Source organism: Nymphalis io, chromosome 15, assembly GCF_905147045.1.
Source record: "Nymphalis io chromosome 15, ilAglIoxx1.1, whole genome shotgun sequence".
NCBI classification, from domain to species: Eukaryota; Metazoa; Arthropoda; class Insecta; order Lepidoptera; family Nymphalidae; genus Nymphalis; species Nymphalis io.
In genome coordinates this window covers 3,101,013-3,117,742 of record NC_065902.1, presented here as the reverse complement: position 1 = coordinate 3,117,742, position 16,730 = coordinate 3,101,013, and the positions used below count along the sequence as shown (strand labels likewise).

General features: G+C 32.7%; 2 protein-coding genes across 4 annotated transcripts in view; both read right to left on the bottom strand.

Annotated features, from left to right (window-relative positions):
• The window catches only part of LOC126773668 (differentially expressed in FDCP 6-like), a 39,260-nt gene extending 35,865 nt beyond the window's left edge, over nt 1-3,395 (bottom strand). For both annotated transcript variants that reach the window (XR_007669760.1, XM_050494730.1), the window contains exon 1: nt 3,184-3,395. Coding sequence is in view for 1 of the 2 variants with exons in the window: in XM_050494730.1 (XP_050350687.1) it covers nt 3,184-3,276 (93 nt within the window). In the remaining variant the exon portion in view is untranslated. The remainder of the gene's footprint in view (nt 1-3,183) is intronic.
• Nucleotides 3,396-10,082: 6,687 nt separating this feature from the next.
• LOC126773675 (E3 ubiquitin-protein ligase RNF25) lies at nt 10,083-16,500 on the bottom strand. Of its 2 annotated transcripts, none has more exons than XM_050494745.1 (7): nt 16,317-16,500; nt 15,942-16,245; nt 14,509-14,727; nt 14,101-14,217; nt 13,885-14,001; nt 13,659-13,765; nt 10,083-13,386 (listed from the first exon to the last, which is right to left on the bottom strand). In XM_050494745.1, exons 1-7 carry the CDS (start codon nt 16,334-16,336, stop codon nt 13,332-13,334), a joined length of 939 nt encoding a protein of 312 aa, XP_050350702.1. In that variant the 5' UTR covers nt 16,337-16,500; the 3' UTR covers nt 10,083-13,331. The 2 variants fall into 2 exon arrangements, with proteins under 2 accessions (XP_050350702.1, XP_050350701.1); XM_050494744.1 differs by having other exon boundaries at nt 13,659-13,768; nt 16,317-16,498.
• Between the last annotated feature and the right edge of the window lie 230 nt (nt 16,501-16,730).

The following is a 16,730-nucleotide window of genomic DNA, read 5'->3' as shown; positions in this document are numbered from 1 at the left end:
CTCTTAACTGTATGATTACTAGTAAATATGAATTTGAAAATTTAATGTTTTTAAAATTTTCAATTATATTGTGAAAACCCGGTAGATGCTATCCTGCCTGTTTATATATATATATATATATATATATATATATATATATATATATATATATATGTCGCGGATTCATGTGGATTGCCATTTTAATGGCCGCCATTGTCGTCCAATAAGTTGATTTTATTAAATCAGTCAGTGCGCACGTCCGGCGCTGGCGCTGTCCTGAGAGCAAGAGACCAAGAGACCAAAGGGGTCGCTCGACAAAATGATCACACGCGCTACTGACATACTCCTTTATATTTTATATTTCCATCAGTCGGTTACATAATAAAAAAGGCACCCGTCTTATGTTTTTCACACTTGACGTCTGACAACCCACCAACCCATATGAGATACATCACGTAGTGTGGTGTTGCTATTCTAATAAGTAACGTCGTATACCCGCTTAAATTTATTATCTCTGACATGCAATAGCGATTGGAACGGTATTCTATATAAGTTGAGTAAATACATAGGACAAAATATTATACTAAATATTAAAATAAATACAATTTCTAATAAATACGGGCAAGACACCATGTATGGTTTCGATATTACTCGTGAAAGCTTATTTGTTGATAAGCTATGTCTATCTTTATATGGCAGTTTAGTAGAAATTGGAGCATCTAATGGTGTCGACAGAGGGCGAGCCCACATTTGCTATAAACGATGTCTGTCACGCTAGCTTACTAATTTTCAAAATAGATGTATATAGTCCACGAGAAACTATGTTATTTTGTTTCATTTAGAGATAATTTTATTTTTCGTCTATTATAAACAATGTTTAAAAATGTACTGGATTTCGGTTTTTTAGAATGGTAGAAAACAAATTAATAACAATAGTACTCTTTGGAAGCTAAAAAACAATGTCTTTAAGGTCTATTAAACGAAATCTTACATCTCATATTGTTTGTATCGGTAATTCTATATTGGGATTTGATAGTATTCATATTATATGGTCTATGAATCAGTGGAAGCTTACGAAAAGCACGGCTCGGTACACAATTCTGGTGAAATAATGTAAACGAAAAATGAAGTTACCAGTATTGGTTTTTTTTTTTCCAAAAATGTTAGAAACTCGTATATCATTAAAGACGCCTGTTATAATATGTTTTGATTATTGTAGTCGACGTCATATACCATTTTTTTATATTTCACGATCGATTTTTACTACTCGCGTTTCGAGTTTGTTTTTGCAGAATACGAGCAAGAAAAGCCTGAGATGTCTGTAATTTAAAATTTTGGCACGCGTCAAGTTTAATTGACTAAATCGATATCAATTATTCATGTTCATTCACGGTCACAGAGAGCATTAACGAGCATATTCGTATAGTATCTCAAAGAACTAAATTAAAAATCTATTTGCAAATACCCTATAGGTATATCAGTAAGTTGTAAATACTCAAGTACTGTCAAATAAATACACTTTAAGACGACTGTTTGACTGTATTTTATTGGTATTGCTATGTCGGATATAAATATGAATTAGTTATATTTTAATTTTTGTGAGATATTGCATATGTTGAGAATTTTTAATATAAAATATATATTATCACTTTCTCACTCACTCTCTAGAATACGCAATACAAAAGGTTATTAAGTTTTTTTAGGAACTAAAATCAGCATTGGTCTCAGGAATTATTAGTTCAGATTCTTATGAATCGATCTATCAAAATTTAGAGAATAACGTACCAAATTATGTGTGAAACAAATCTATAAGCTCATAATTTAACGCAAGTAAAACAGCAGGGCACGCCTTATATTGTGTAAAAGTAAAGCTAAAACATAATTATAATAAAATGTTGTTTAATTTCGAAACTATAACGAATCAAAAACATTGGAAGTAAGATATCATACTACAGAACAAGTCTTATTAGCGAGAATCATGAGTCAGTTTCAAAACAATGGATCAACGTTGTACAAAGTTCTAATCGCATAAATTACTTTTACGCACAATTGATTTTCCCCTACAGTCATTTGTTTTTAAATAACTATAAAATAGTTGTTGACATATTCATAAGTCTACTATATCGTTAAATTGTACATATCTGAATTCAGACGACTGCTAACTTGCTACGAAGATAGAGATGTAAGAAACTTTTTTTTAGAATTTTTTACAATATATTACGATTTTGACAGCTCGTAGTTTGAATGGCACGTAAAGCTGTTGGTCTTGCGACTGAAGTCTCTATATTATTATATATATAATACATATAGTCTAGTCTTCCTAAGATTAAATAAATAAACAAACTCTCTCTATTTCTATCGAATGGTCGTACTATCGAATTATGAGAGCATGGGTATAGAGAGTGCACCTGTTTTTGAACATATACTTAGCACTTTTATATCGTCTGCGCAGTAGGCTATCGTCTGGCAATGTCCGTTTCAAATGACATCCGGCCGAAATCGGTCAGGAGAAACTAAGTTCATTTGATTGTATTTTATTTTTTATAATCGAGGTAGATGAATTAGCAAATGGATCAGCTGATGGTAAATGGTCACCACCGCCATAGACATTGGCGTCGTATATGCAGTTCGGATTCCGAACTACTATATTTATGCCTTTTGATTTATGTATGGTAAACCTATAATAAACTTTATCGACATTTTATTTTAGACTTCAATTAAATAATGGAACGGCACTAGACCGGTATTGATTCATGATTTATTCATCGTTAATTATTTTATTTAGATAAGCTAGGCTGTATAACCGTATATAACGCAAAGTACATAGATTGATATGATAAAAGGTACGTTTCTGTCACGATAACAATAGCGGTTTTGTTTATTTAACATCCAAAAACAACACAATCCGAGTTTAAGGATCTTTATGACAGCATGACATCATGTAATAGCTTTTAAGGTCATTACAACATCTTTAAATATATATTTTTTATACGGCGATTAAAAAATACAGAATCTTAACGTTTTAATTTTTTTACTTTGCTAAATATTTTTTAAATTTTCTACACATTATTTTTTTATAAGGTTGCAGATATTTTTGTTCACAATTATTGTATCATTAAATATAAACGTTGCATTATTTTCGCAAGGTTAGGGCATTAAAATATACCCTTGAAAATAAAATAGAAAGTATATGTAATAACGAACCTTTAATTTTGATTTATGCACCGCTTCATTGATCTGCAGCGAGTCGAACGCATGCCATATGCAGTTCGTGACATTTTTCAATAGAGCAGACATTTTCGAACATTTGTCACTTAAACACGAAAAGAAAAAAAAACTTTTCTTTTAATAACACATTACACGTCTGTCACTCGCGTGTTCGATTTTCAAACTGGCCGTCTGGCTGTATGATATCAGAGGAAGTGAGTGAAGCGGAACGCAGCGATAAAGACGTATGTAAAGTCGGGTGGCTTATAGAGCTATGACATTTTTATGTAAGAAAGTAAAAATTAAGGCCGTACACATAATGCTGCTATAATATAATAATACATAAGCATTTATCATGCAATTATATTACATAGTTTAGCAATAATACTCTCATTTATTTATTAGATATTGTTTATTTATAAATATGTTTTTTTTTTTATTCTTCGGAAGATGTATTTACTTAGTTCACATGTAGATGTAGTATTTAGAATTTTACATTATAATATTATTATTTTAAACTGTTTGTATATTTGTTTTTGTATTGATTTATTTGAAAATAATATGTAGAGCAGTTATGTGGAAGTAAAGGTTGGTGCATTATTTGATTTTACTAAGCATAGATTTTTCTACGTAAGTTTTATATATTAATAATAGACATTAAATATTTGTTTATCACGATAAAAAATATGTGTATTTTTGTCTTTATTACTATGTCTATTGTCTTGTTTATTTAGATATTCACTATTTACATGTTGATTATGACATAGGTATCCGGCATAGACCTACTCACACGGTCGTAGCCTACTGTCATTACTATCTTTTTTTTTTTTTTTATAGAATAGGAAGGCGGACGAGCATATGGGCCACCTGATGGTAAGTGGTCACCAACGCTCTTAGACATTGGCATTGTAAGAAATGTCAACCATCGCTTACATATCCAATGCGCCACCAACCTTGGGAACTAAGATTTTATGTCCCTTGTGCCTGTAATTACACTGGCTCACTCACCCTTCAAACCGGAACACAACAATATCAAGTATTGCTGTTTTGCGGTAGAATATCTGATGAGTGGGTGGTACCTACCCAGACGAGCTTGCACAAAGCCCTACCACCAGTAAGAGGAAACCATATTTATTAAGAGGAAACCATAGATAATTTATTACTTTTTAATGGTTTGACATATACCTAACAATGTGTAATATTTATGAAAATGTATAAAATATATGCGCAGATGATTTTGTTTCACTTGGGAAAAAACAAGTTGATTTTGTGACTATCCTGAACCAAGTGATTGAGTTGGCCCTAAATATATAGATCGAGAAAAGAACATAAATATAAGGCCCTAAATATAAAAAACGAAATAAATCCACAACTCTCAAAAATCACTTGGCTCTTTAAGTATTACTTTCATATTTTATATATATTTCAAATAAGATGGTTAAGCGCAATAAACGCCATACGCATATTATTAATAATTATAAAAAAAAATACTGTTTATCACGAAATCTTAGCTATCCACCCGATTGACTTGAAATTTGTCACAGTTACCCCTTCCCCTAAGAACGGATTTTACGCAAATCCTATCCAAAATAAATTTTACTTCTTATCTACCCGTGCAAAGCCTAGTATTAACTAGTATATAATAAACTGAAGATCATATAACGTCATCTATGTAAAGTTTATTATCGCACGAACCACGATTTATCTTGTTTCTCTAAATAAATAATAATTTAACACATGCCGCTGAATATAACGCTAATTGCTTTTATTAGAACCCATATGGTTACGGTTAAATGGACGAGAGACTTAATGACACCCACACTAGAAATATCTGTTTATTAAGAAGTCTGTCAAATTTAAAAAAAAAAAACTTCTTTCTGTCATTTAGAATTCAATTTTTAATCAGAAGTAACTTCTAAATGTTAATTGAAAAAGACACCACACAGTAAAGTTCTATATTATAAAATTATATATTATCAAGTAAGAACAAATTCGAAAATCTCCGGAGAAGTCGATTGGGAAATGTCAGAAAAGAGTGTGATATTTAATATTGACTAATCATTATTACATTTAAAGGATACGCAATGACAAACTGAAAGGTGAATCCATGGCTATTAGCATAGAATCAAGTTGTACTAGGCATTGAATCAGTCACAGCATAGAGCAATTAAATTAAAAAAGGCAATGGAATTACCCTTAATAAATACATATTGCTTATATTAGTTGTTATCAAATGACCAGTTTCCACCTTATAACGTTTTATGTACCTCTTACAATGTTGATTGAATTGATTGAATAGTTAAAACATGAAAGCGTACCATCCACTCACTTTCGAATTTAAAATATTAGTTAGAATTGTTTGTTCTGGTTTTCCCAAGGTCATACATCATGGGATAAGTCTTAAGAGAAAGATAGACCCACGAGCTGGTAGAAGAGACGGAAGTTATGTGATTAATTTTGTCCCCGTTGTTTTGGAGAATATTCTTTAAATATGTGTCTTTGGATTTTATTTTCCTATATAGGAGTCATATTCCTTCAATTTGTACGTTTCTGCTTAACCATTAGCATAGATTATTTTAAAAATGTAAAATACTAATTGTAATCCAATTGATTACAATTAGCATTGAATTGTTTCAAGGTGTAAACTGTACAATGACGACAACCTCAACAACATCCTTTTAATACGTCGTAGTATTATATTGTAATATGTATCAAATCAATATTGTATTTTATATTTTTAACACAACAAAAAAGGCCATGAATTTATACCTTAACGGTCTTTCTTATAAATGTTGCTTAAGCTGTTTAGTTGGACACAGATTTCGCTCGTTCTGTCATTATTGATTTGACATTTAAAAGAAAAAGACAGAGCATTGTTTATCTAATTACTCGATAAATAAAGTTTATGAGTAAGGCCATAAGAATAAGTTTTGGAACGCATTCTAGTACAATATTATTAAACTAACTATATAATTGAAATATAGGCGATATTTAACGTTTTATAAATTCCTACCAAAACTATGTTTACATAAGAGTAAATTTTGTGCTTATACACCAATTTGCTTACATCTAAGTTAGATACCTTAAAACTTATTTATAAGCCATATAAAATATTACATATTGTCGAGTATCGTTTTACAAATGACTGAAATTTACTCTTAAGACAATTAGGGCCGTCTTCTAAATGCAGAGGTCCTTGGACTTATCGGACACGTAGCTTACAACTCAATTACACAACCACGATAGCCATAAAATTTAAACATTCGTTAGTAATGGCTTTTCAGGGTCTGTACGTTTTAAGGTAAAACACGGAATTATACGTACAAAATTATATTTTTAATCAGCATCAAAGGTCGCAAACTTTTAAACGTCTCCGTTCCAACGATAACGAACCTTATTATAATCATATTACTCACCAAACATCCTCGGCTGTTTTATCCATATCCGTCGAATGAGTCACGGAGACTTGGCGTCCTATACAATGCAAATAGAAAAGAAATTAATACCTACGCGTTTAACGTATACGGTAGATGACATATATAAACATGTCGACTCGATAATATTACATTTTAATAACAGTAAATCATGTTCTTCTATTTTTTAATTAAGCTTGGTTAAGTCTAGCTCAGTACCGTGATGAATGGCACTCGCAAGAGGCAGCCTAAACCTAAAAGCAAGGTGAAGTCTGGTTGCGGCTGATGATTAAATCTAACTAATCAACGATAGTATAATACTAGAGGTCTGTATAAATTATCTTGCATGGTTTCGGCGTTACTGTTTATGATATCTTGTATTAAAGGACACTGCGTAATAAGAACCCTGTATTGATTGATTGAGCCTCATGATTATTACGTATTCATATTTTTGACATTAATGATAAATCATTAGCACCCCCTGACGTCATTTGACGATATACGCAAGGTGGTTGGCAGCGGTTGGAGATTAAGAGCTGAAAATCGAGCTCAGTGGCGTGCCATTGGAGAGACCTATGTCCAGCAGTGGACGCGAAAAGGAATCACCCTTTTGATGATGATGATGATGATAAATCATTAATGCTGCAAATATCACACAGCATTGTTTCCTCTCTTTGAGGTTTGGAGTTTACTCAACAACGCCGCGCCAATGCGGTCGACACGTGACAGATTTGCATCCGATTCGTGGAGATTTCTTCATTATGTTTTCCTTCATCACCAAGAGAGAATATAAAAATAAATTAAGCACACGAAAATATAAACTCACATTGAATTCAGATTCACGTATTCTAACCACTGGGATCTGCTCTTCTTATAATAGTCATAGTACTATATTTTCTTTCTCTTGACAGCAACAAAGTATCATACAAGAAACAGGGAAATTTCGCTAGTTTATGATTAAAATACTTATACTGGGGGCCAATTCTATTAACAAATTGTCACTTTATCGCAATCGAATTGAAGCGTAATTCGGTGCCGTTTATGCGTTTTCCTATCCTTTAAATATGAACTATTGGTATAAAAGCCATTAATTACAACATTATATCGGTTCTGTTCCAATCCGAATAAATATAGAATAGTAAAAGTTAGATTGGAATCGAATCGGGAACTTATCGCAATTACTTTAGATTAGTAAAATTGTCCTCCTGATCATTCTGATTAAATATTGAACAAGTGCACATATTATCTGGTGAAGTGAGTAATTATATTGAACTTTCCATTAAATGGCTGCATCACACTACCGCGTTACAATTTTCTGGGACGAAGCTTTCGTTTTGTTGTCCTAATTATTTCCGATTTCTTAGTTATAAGCTTAAATCTAAGCTAATATAGAAAACTGAAGAATTTACTTGATCTACCAGTACAATTTATTTTATTGTTTATTTACCAAACATTATCTTATAATTACCTATCAAAAATAATAAAAATAAAGGAAAGCTTATATTCATGAGAGATTTCTTCCAACAAACGCTAAATTTTGCATAGGTATATAACATCATGATTCGACCCACAGGGATGGAGCAGAAACGCGCGTCAACCGCATGGGGCAGCTTATAATATAATAAGGTGTGTAACAAAATCAATGGAAAATGATAACTATTGCGACAAATGTTATTCTGTTAGAATCAAAATAATTTATGTTCGCAATTATTCTATAGTTTTAATTGGTATAAACTATTTTTTTTACTATGAACATTTTTACCTATTTTGTAACATAGATAAACTAAAACTCGTCAACAATATGTACTACATAACAATATCTAGCTAACTACTATTTAACGAGTTGGATATCGCATTTTAGGACGTTCCCAAATTAAGCAGAACTCGTAAAAAAGACAACTGATATAATACATATACTTTTCTTTTGTAAATACATATTTATATAGATACACCCAGACTCAGGACAAACAGACATATTCATGCACACTAATGTCTTTCCTGGGTGGGAATCGAACCCATAACCATCGGGGTAAAAGGCAAGTATCTACCAACCACGCCAACCGGCCCGTCAAATTTTGCTTAAAACCACTTTTTGTCTCCTTTGTTAACCTTTGAAAGGCAGGGGAAAGTGAGTTGTTATATACTATACATTGTCATTGTAATATACTATACACTTATTTAAAAAGAATTTTTACCGCGTAGATTCGGAAACTTCTCGCGTCAATTACATACAGACAAAAAAAGCCGAGTTGGCCTAGTGGTTAGAACGCGTGAATCTTAACCGCTGATGGTGAGTTCAAACCCGGGCAAGCACGACTGAATTATCATGTGCTTAATTTGTGTTTATAATTCATCTCGAGCGTGACGGTGAAGGAAAACATCGTGAGGAAACCTGCATGTGTCTAATTTCATTAAAATTCTGCCACATGTGTATTCTATCAACCCGCATTGGATCAGCTGCTGGAATAAGCTCCAAAACCTTCTCCTCGAAAGGGAGAGGAGGCCTTTGCCCAGCAGTGGGACGTTAAAAGGCTGTTACTGTATACTGTACTATTATATTCTCGCTAAACCCGTCATTAATTAAACTGAACGCTTTGGAGTCTGGTAATGCTTTCCGTAAGATGGTATAAGTTATCTGCCTCCATTTTGTTCGATGTTTAGTAGATAATAAAACCTAAGTCCAAATAAAACTATAAAATATAAGTATATTATAATTTCAAACACTAATATTTATCTGTTATGATAATAGTCATATTTTAGTTAGGCTTATGGTATCCATGGAACTGACTCCAATGACCTTACAAAAATATTTCCAATTAAAGTGACACAAAACATAATGATATATACAAAGTTTTAGTTAGAGAAATATAATATTATTTTGGGTGATGTATGAAATTTGAAGTTACTGTTATAAGAGAAATATGATTTGCACATTATATATTCATCTAAATATTCGGATATTAAAAATGTGGTACACTACGAAACAGTCAATACGTATTTAATTAACATTTAAATTTGCCGTCGTTACATTTAAAAGTTAAGTCAAAGAAAAAACTTATATATTATGATAAATCATTTAACTGTAATTCGTGGAATCAAAGGAATGCGGCTTAAATTGTTTCATTATACGAGGTCAATATACCAAACACCGGTTCAGGAACCATTGGCACACGTCCATATTTGTCCAGGTCAGACATGCAAATGACCGTTTCTATCGGAAGCAACTGAAGGTTGGATGCCATATTTGTAACATGGCGGCCGCGTGCTTTCAATCGACCGCATTCTTCTTAATTTAGGTATTTTTCTATGGCACCATTTTATACATAACCTATAGTTTTGTTAAGTTTTTCAATTACGGTTTAAAAATTAACGTAATAATGAATTAGTAGGTAAATGAAAAAAATACATAAAAATAATGTACGTGCAATTAATGCCATTTAACTTTTTATTAAAGGATATTTTTAAAATAAAACAACATTTTCTTTGGTAAGTTTATTGATCCATCAAATTCTACACACAGATAAAATGACACAAAACTGACAATATACCGATACACGTTTTACGTAAATATGAAGAGAAGCGTTTATGACGCATATAGACATTTAATGTTCTATACTACTTTATAAACTTGAACATTAAAACACTTATTTCGTTGAGAAAGTCAAATGTTTTACTGTTAAGTATATTAACATTTCTACACGATAATAATTTCAAAATTACCTACTAGTTATAAGCGATAGCAGAGATTCAAATGATATTTCAAAAACATGGATAATTATAGAAAACAATACAAGCATTAAGTACATTTCCATCACCCAAAACTCGCCCGCGTCATGAGAATAAAATTTAACAAATTTATTATTACAAACTAATACAATGGAATGTAATAACAATATTAATACTTCATGTGTGTATGTGCTTCAATTAATTTATATGGCAAGAATACAAATAGCATTGCAACACTTGTATTTTTAAATTTTTAATATAACATAATAAACTTCTTGTATTATATTATAAATAAATAGTCATTTAAACACTAAATATCCTAAATTTAAAAAAGTAGCTGCAAAGTTCATTAAATAAACATAACTATAAAATCTAAAACATATTAAATTCTTAAAAAACAATTTGACACAAAACATTAATGTATTTAAAGAAAATAATAGTCAGTGTCTTTTATAATAAATTATAATTCAAAATAGAATTAACAAATTAAATATGTACTATAAATAGAAAAAATGTCTAAAAATAATATTACCAAATATTACATCGCCAGTAGTATACCCGTTTTTTGTTAGGAATAATTGAAGAATCGTTCCCAAATTGAGTAAACATTAAACATTTTAATATCAAAGAAAATTCCATTCATATTTCACCAATTATACTTCACTTACTATCCTTTTTTAAATTTTAGAACTTGAAAAACACTTATAATTGAATCAAATATAAATTTTAATATAAAGACAAAAGTTTAAAATGGCGTTCCTCAATTAATGTTTATACTTTATGGTATAGACGCTAATGTTAGCAACATTTGTGTAAGTCATTTTAACATTGTTCAGTTTACATACGAATTATTAGAAGCAAGCAAGATGTTACTCGCAATTTAGTCCAACTTATTCAACGTTTGATAAACACAATGAGCCAAAATTGTCGAATACGGTGGTAAATTTATGTTGGCTCGCAAATGGGCACCTATTGGTTACCACCGCCTATAAACATTGGCGATATAAGCAATATTAAACAATCCTTATATCGCCATTGCGCCAATATCTTTGGGAGGTAAGAAGTTTTCCCTTCAAACCGGAACAGAGCAGAGTAGATGGGTGATATCCACATGGGCACACACTAGCCCTCCTCACCAATTAAAATATCTACATAAGTTAACGTCTACACATATTACGTATATATATTAAGCGAGGTGCCCTAAATTGAACATAGTCGATAGCTTAATCAGCGAAGGCGCCGAGACGAACATTGAAACATTTAACATTTAGTACGTGAATCTAGGGGTTGACTAGAATCGTCACAGGAGTGTGATATCTAGGAGTACAATGAATGACTATTATTTGAGGGTTTTGTGCCGCCCCACCGTCTTCCGAGGCTGAACCTATTTTTCAATTATCGATCACCGTTCGTCAGGATTAGCAACGATCTTGTAAGATAGAGTTACATTTTTTTTTGATTTTTTTATAATTTACTTCAAACTCATCTTACAATAACGACACTTTTTTTTTGGATATTTTGAGGATTTATTTGTGGTATCGAAATTTTTACATTACATGGGCCTTTTGTATACAAACTCGAAATTGTCTTTTTAAATTTCACATTCAACTAAATGCCAAAATTGTTACTTTCGTGATCGGCACATGAATTGCAAATATATTGAGACAAAATAAATTTTGGGGAATGGGGGGGTGAGTACTTAAGCCTTTTTAATGGCAATAATATATTTTATATTATGCTCTATATTATTGTTAGTTTTTATATAATATTATGGAAAGCAATATAAAGGTAAAAAGCCTAATATTCTAGAGTGGGTCAAAACTAGTCTTAATAAATTCATTTTGATCATAAGACTAACTCTTTTTACTTCTCAGCCATCGCTGGTTGCGGCTCGACTGTGTGTAACCATCTGTAGCCGGAACCAGTTTTAAACGTTAGTTACCATAGTAATAATAAATCGATTTTTTATCTTCAATATGATTCCAAAATTCATCAGTCAAAACAAAAAAATATGTCTATCCTTTCAATGTTATGATTATTAGACTCAATATCGGTTATCAATTTCTGACATCATGCTCATTGAGTTTCGAATTTGTTGTTTGATTTAATATTTCTTTTTGTAGCTGTTAGTGTAGTATTTAGTCTAAAATATTTTTTCAGAAGTATTGATAATAAAAATCCATGTCATCTGATGCAATTAAAGCTATTTTTTTATAAATACGCAAAACAATCACGATGTATAGTTGTAAATAGCAAATAAATTCGTTGCTTACTTCTGAGGAATATGCAATTTAATAGAATGTAGCTCGTATGGCACGGAGTACGTTTAGTAAAAAAACTAGCAGCGTTTAGTGAACTAGGGTAAATCGTCAGTCTCGAGTATATAACCCGACTTTGGTCGGTCAACAAAATATAGGACCCTGTACATATAAAAAATTCTGACACATACAAATATATGAATTTCGATGCCACAAATCTTTGATTCGCCATCGGGAAATTATTTATCGAATTTAGGAAATTTGGTTGTTTATTTTTAAAGCTTTTATTCGAGTCTATATAAAATATGAACACGTCTAAAAATCGCTCGGATCCCGTCAATTCATTACGTTCCGATATAGTTTTCGACTCGTACGAACCGCAGTCGATCCGGCATCGAGCTACCACACAGACATTAAAAGTAAACATCCAAATCCCGGCACTATTCCAAATGCGTACATCTATTAAAGTGCGAATCCGATTTCGACAAACAATAACTCGATATAGAAAATCGATTATCGATTCGGACTCGATTCGATAATTTCCCGGGCGGCCGGGCGCATCCCGGTCACGTGGTGCCGACTGACTCACCCGAGGCCGGAGGACGAGCGTCGGCGGACGTGAGCCGAGAGCGCGGCAGGGAGTGTCGGGGAGGTAGATCGGTGACCGTTGAAAAGCGGATTGAGCCGGTTCGTCAAGGTGCGGAGTGGAGCGCTAGGCGGCGGGCGGGGCTCGTGCGCGGTAGGCGGGTCACCGCGCACCGCCGCGGCCGCGCCGGCCCGGCTTGGGGCGCCGGTTGAACCCGCTGCCGGACAACGCACCGTTAATGCTGGTGTACAGCCGACACGCAATCGAGTGCGGTCCGTACAAGAGACGTAACAAGATAGCAAAGTACCTTAATAGTAAGGTGGAATGATTTTCGTAATACCAATTTATTTGGGTAAGATGACTTAGTAGTGTTTTGGTCCAATTGCCTTCGATTTTGTCAGACATTTCTTGAAAACTGGCAGCTTTGGGATTTGACTATTGAAAACTTAATTCGATTCTAAATTATATATATATATATATATATCTCACCGGTATGGGCCGCGGTAGGGCTGATCCGGTGTATTATCAGTGGAGGTGCTGGGCACGACGCGCTCAACATTCGCCTCTCGCTGAGCGACGCTGGTGGAGCCTTTTGCCTCCTTTTAAAAAAGTTTAAACAAAAAAGTTCTGTAGGCTTTCTTTCTTAAAAATTGATAATTTACCGAACCTATAAAATAATTTGACTAAGTAGACTAAGTTACAAACGAAATGTTACCTCCTTGTCCGCGGCAGTGGAAATGGTCAGCAGCGGCGGCCCGTCGTCCCCGGAGCCCACCACCCCACCGCGCTCCACCTGGCGCGCCAGCATCGCCGACATGCGCGCCTGCAGAGCCTGGGAATCACATAATATATTATAAATAAAATCTTATCTACATCATTTAAAATTTCTAAATTGCATTTAAAAACTTATTATTTTAATTGAATATTTTACCTTCAACTCGGCAGTCAAGCGAAATGGTGGAGCATTTATAGATTCAATCGGTTGCGGAGCTTCTTCCAGAGTGTTCACATCGAAAGATATGGAGCAGCGGCAAACTGGGCATGTTTGCTATGGAAAAATAATCTTGCATGTAATATAATATACATACAATAATCTGTGTTTTATATGAAATAGTTTGAATCAAGCTACATAGTTAAATAATTACACATTTAATTCTTGTGTTTCAAAACCAATAATTATAGGGACCTTTCTGGATTAGCCACCAAAACAATTTCAATGATGACAATAAAAGAGCATCTGCTGAAAAGCCCTTGGAAATCAGACATATTTCAATAAATATATGCTATTTTATTTGCATTTCATATATGATATTGAATTCAAGCAGTTTTTTGATAATACCTGGAACGGTACCGATTGGGACCTCTGCCAGTTAGGCAGCTTCTCAAATTCTTCCATATAATACTTCTCGCTGTTAATCAAGTGTTTCGCCAAGCAGTAGCTGTGGAAGTGGTGGTAGCATGGTGTCTTTATAAACACATCACCCTTGACAAAGCCATGGAGGCAAATAACACACTGTCCGCTTGGCAAGTTCCATTTAGTCAGATACTCACGGACAATCTGTAAGAATAATTTTAAGTAAATAAATTTAAAAAAAATTAAATAAAATTTACTTATTTACAAAATTGTCGGTACATTTTCGATATTACAATAACTTTGCAGGTCAGCCACAACTAACAAACAATAAGACAATATGCAAATATATCAAAATCACTTTTTATAAAAATAACAACAAATAATTATAACATTATCCTAAAAAATTATTACATTTTAAAAACAGACGTTTATTAACGAATTATAAGATTAAATTTAAATCAAATTGGTAACTTATAAAAAAATGTACAGCTATCAAATCAAAAATCTCCCTGCATTAGATCGATATAGATCAGCTTTTTAATTAACAATTTTTCTAAACAAACATAATATAAAAATTGCAACAATCATAGTATATTTATATATACAAATAAAACGAATAATGTCATCACAATGAGTATGCTATTTATATCTAAACAAATTATTGATTAAATTAAAAATAGCAGTGCATTTGTTTGATTTTAATATTAGAACACTTATATTGAAAAATACTAAGCTCAAAACAGAAACACTTCGCAGACACAATTTTTAATTTTTCAACATACATTTATTTATATTCCAATATAAATAAATACAGCAGTAAAAGTAAAATTATAACACTTATTTAAGTTTATTTTAAAGCATATATGCATTTCTAGAAATATCTATTGGTAATTAAAAGAAAATCTTTAACTTAGACAAAAGTACTACTTTAATTTTATAATATTCTATTTATACTAATATTAATTTAATTATGTATCTTCTATATATATATATTTTGTAGAGATTTACTGGTGGTAGGGCTTTGTGCAAGCTCGTCTGGGTAGGTACCACCCACTCATCAGATATTCTACCGCAAAACAGCAATACTTGGTATTGTTGTGTTCCGGTTTGAAGGGTGAGTGAGCCAGTGTAATTACAGGCACAAGGGACATAAAATCTTAGTTCCCAAGGTTGGTGGCGCATTGGATATGTAAGCGATGGTTGACATTTCTTACAATGCTAATGTCTAAGAGCGTTGGTGACCACTTACCATCAGGTGGCCCATATGCTCGTCCGCCTTCCTATTCTATAAAAAAAAAAAAAAAAAAAAAGATAGAATATTGTATGAACATATAATATGAAATTAATTTACATTTTCTATCTCATCGATATTATAATTGAAATTTGAATTATAGGGAAAAATTATGAATCTGACTTACCTCAATCAATTCGAAAACAATTGGATTTCCAACATGTCTATCTAACTTCTCCTTTATTTTCAAATCGATATCAGACAGCAGCGTATCGTCAAGTCCTCGAGAGTTCTTAAGGAACACCTCCGGGCTAGTTTCAGGGTAGTCTGGGGTTAACTTGACCACCAGCGTCACGCATACATATTGCAGATCGATTTGATCACCAGTCGACGGATGTATCACCGTCTCAATTATCGGCACGCCTTCATCATGCTTAACAGCAAGGTCTTCTATCAGTATAGCTTCAAGAGCTTCAATTTCGTCGTAGACTCTGGAAAATATCCATAATTATAAATTATGAAAACATTAAAACTCAAAGGCACAATATAAAAACTAACGCACCTCATATCGATAGTGGCCATGGTGGCGGCTGAGGGCAGACTGGATAGATTTAAATCCGGGCTAGGTCTTGGGTAGTTTTTTTTTTACAAGTGCATTCAGTTCAGGCAGGCGCAATGCAGTCGGTGCAGCAAACAGCTGGCCCCCGGGCCGAATCGAGAAAATCAATCATACTAAACGTCCACAGACAACATAAGCAGCACAGTGGCGCTACCAACTGTAGTGTCATTTATGCTATAATTTTTTTTTTACAGATAATAGATATCAAATTGTAAACTATGACTTACGCTTACTTTTTACTGTCTTATTAGACAATATGATTATTGTTTATTACTTGATAGTAATGTATATATTTAACATAAAAGGCAATTTTCTCTACAAAAATTCAAGTAGTTGTAATTTGATAGAAAAGAGTTG